This window comes from Trachymyrmex cornetzi, unplaced genomic scaffold, assembly GCF_001594075.2.
Source record: "Trachymyrmex cornetzi isolate Tcor2-1 unplaced genomic scaffold, Tcor1.1 scaffold276, whole genome shotgun sequence".
In the NCBI taxonomy this organism is placed as follows: Eukaryota; Metazoa; Arthropoda; class Insecta; order Hymenoptera; family Formicidae; genus Trachymyrmex; species Trachymyrmex cornetzi.
The window spans coordinates 61,720-62,939 of NW_017297438.1; the positions used below are offsets into that span (position 1 = coordinate 61,720).

General features: G+C 48.3%; 1 protein-coding gene across 1 annotated transcript in view; it reads left to right on the forward strand.

Moving 5' to 3' along the window:
* The window catches only part of Tet (tet methylcytosine dioxygenase-like), a 57,891-nt gene that overhangs the window by 51,202 nt on the left and 5,469 nt on the right, over window positions 1-1,220 (forward strand). The window contains 2 exon segments of the mRNA XM_018508862.1: window positions 3-1,217; window positions 1,219-1,220. The exon segment at window positions 1,219-1,220 is cut by the window's right edge and continues 1,122 nt beyond it. Of these exon segments, the coding sequence (XP_018364364.1) occupies window positions 3-1,217; window positions 1,219-1,220 (1,217 nt within the window).

The window sequence follows — 1,220 nt, forward strand, 5'->3', positions numbered from 1 at the left end:
CAACCGGACCCACAGAGTTTACACAACTCTAACGGGTATCCAGGCTACGTGGAAATGGGTCAACAATCAACGCAGAACCAATGGCAAATGGTTTCGCAGCAACAACAACAACATCATCAACAAACACAAATGCAACAACAATCGGTGATCGACAATAATCAACAGCATGTATGGTCAGACACTAGTGGAAAAATGAGCAGTAGTGTCAATAGCAACATGAATTGGCAGGAAGGAGCGATGCAACAGCCACAGAAACCTCCACCACAGCAACAGCAACAAAATATGCAAGGCAACATGAAGTCTCAGGTGGAACAGCAACAAACTACTCAAATGCAATCACAGGAACTGCCAAGACCAGCGAGTCACATGAGCTGGGAGACTGGAAGCGTGAAGGAACCTCAAACGCCACAATCGTGGTCCGAAAACGCCGACAACCAGCAACAACAAACTCAGGGAAACTGGTCGCAACAGAGTCCGAAGCTAAGGGATCCACAAAACTCACGGTTGACGCCATCCAGTCAGCAACCGTCTCAACATCAGACCTGGCTGCAGCACTCTCCGAAACTGTCAGACCACCAACACAGTAGTGCTCAACAAAACGCGAGGATGACGCCATCTGGCCAACGTAGCTGGCAGCAAAATAGTCCGGAAATGCAAGGATCTCAACAGAATCCGAGATTGACGCCTTCCGGACAGCAGATGCAACAACAGCAGTGGCCGCAGCAGACCAAGGTGGAGCAAAATCCCAGACTCACACCGTCCAATCAAATATCGTGGCCTGACACGCCGACTAGTCAACCGAATTGGTCACCAAATAGCATAAAAAGTGATAATAGTCAACAGCCGCAGCAACAATGGCAAGATTCGCAGCCCAGTCCCAGACGGACTCCGAGTCATCAGTGGCAAAATCAGCTGCCACAGGAAAATAAACTGGACAGTCAAATGTCTTGGTCGCCTGTAAATTCCGTATCGGAAACTCAACCGACTTGGGGACAACAGGCGACAAAGCAAGACATACAAAACTCAGGAGAGAGAATTGCATGGCAACAACAAACAACAGTAGATACTAGTAAACCGAACGGATTTCCGGAAAATCAAGATAATTCGGAAAGCCATATCTATGCTCAATCCAACCGAGTGAATCTTAATAGCCGATTGAAATCGATGATATTGAACAAGCAGCAGCAGCAGCAGCAGCAGCAGCAGCAGCAGCAGCAGCA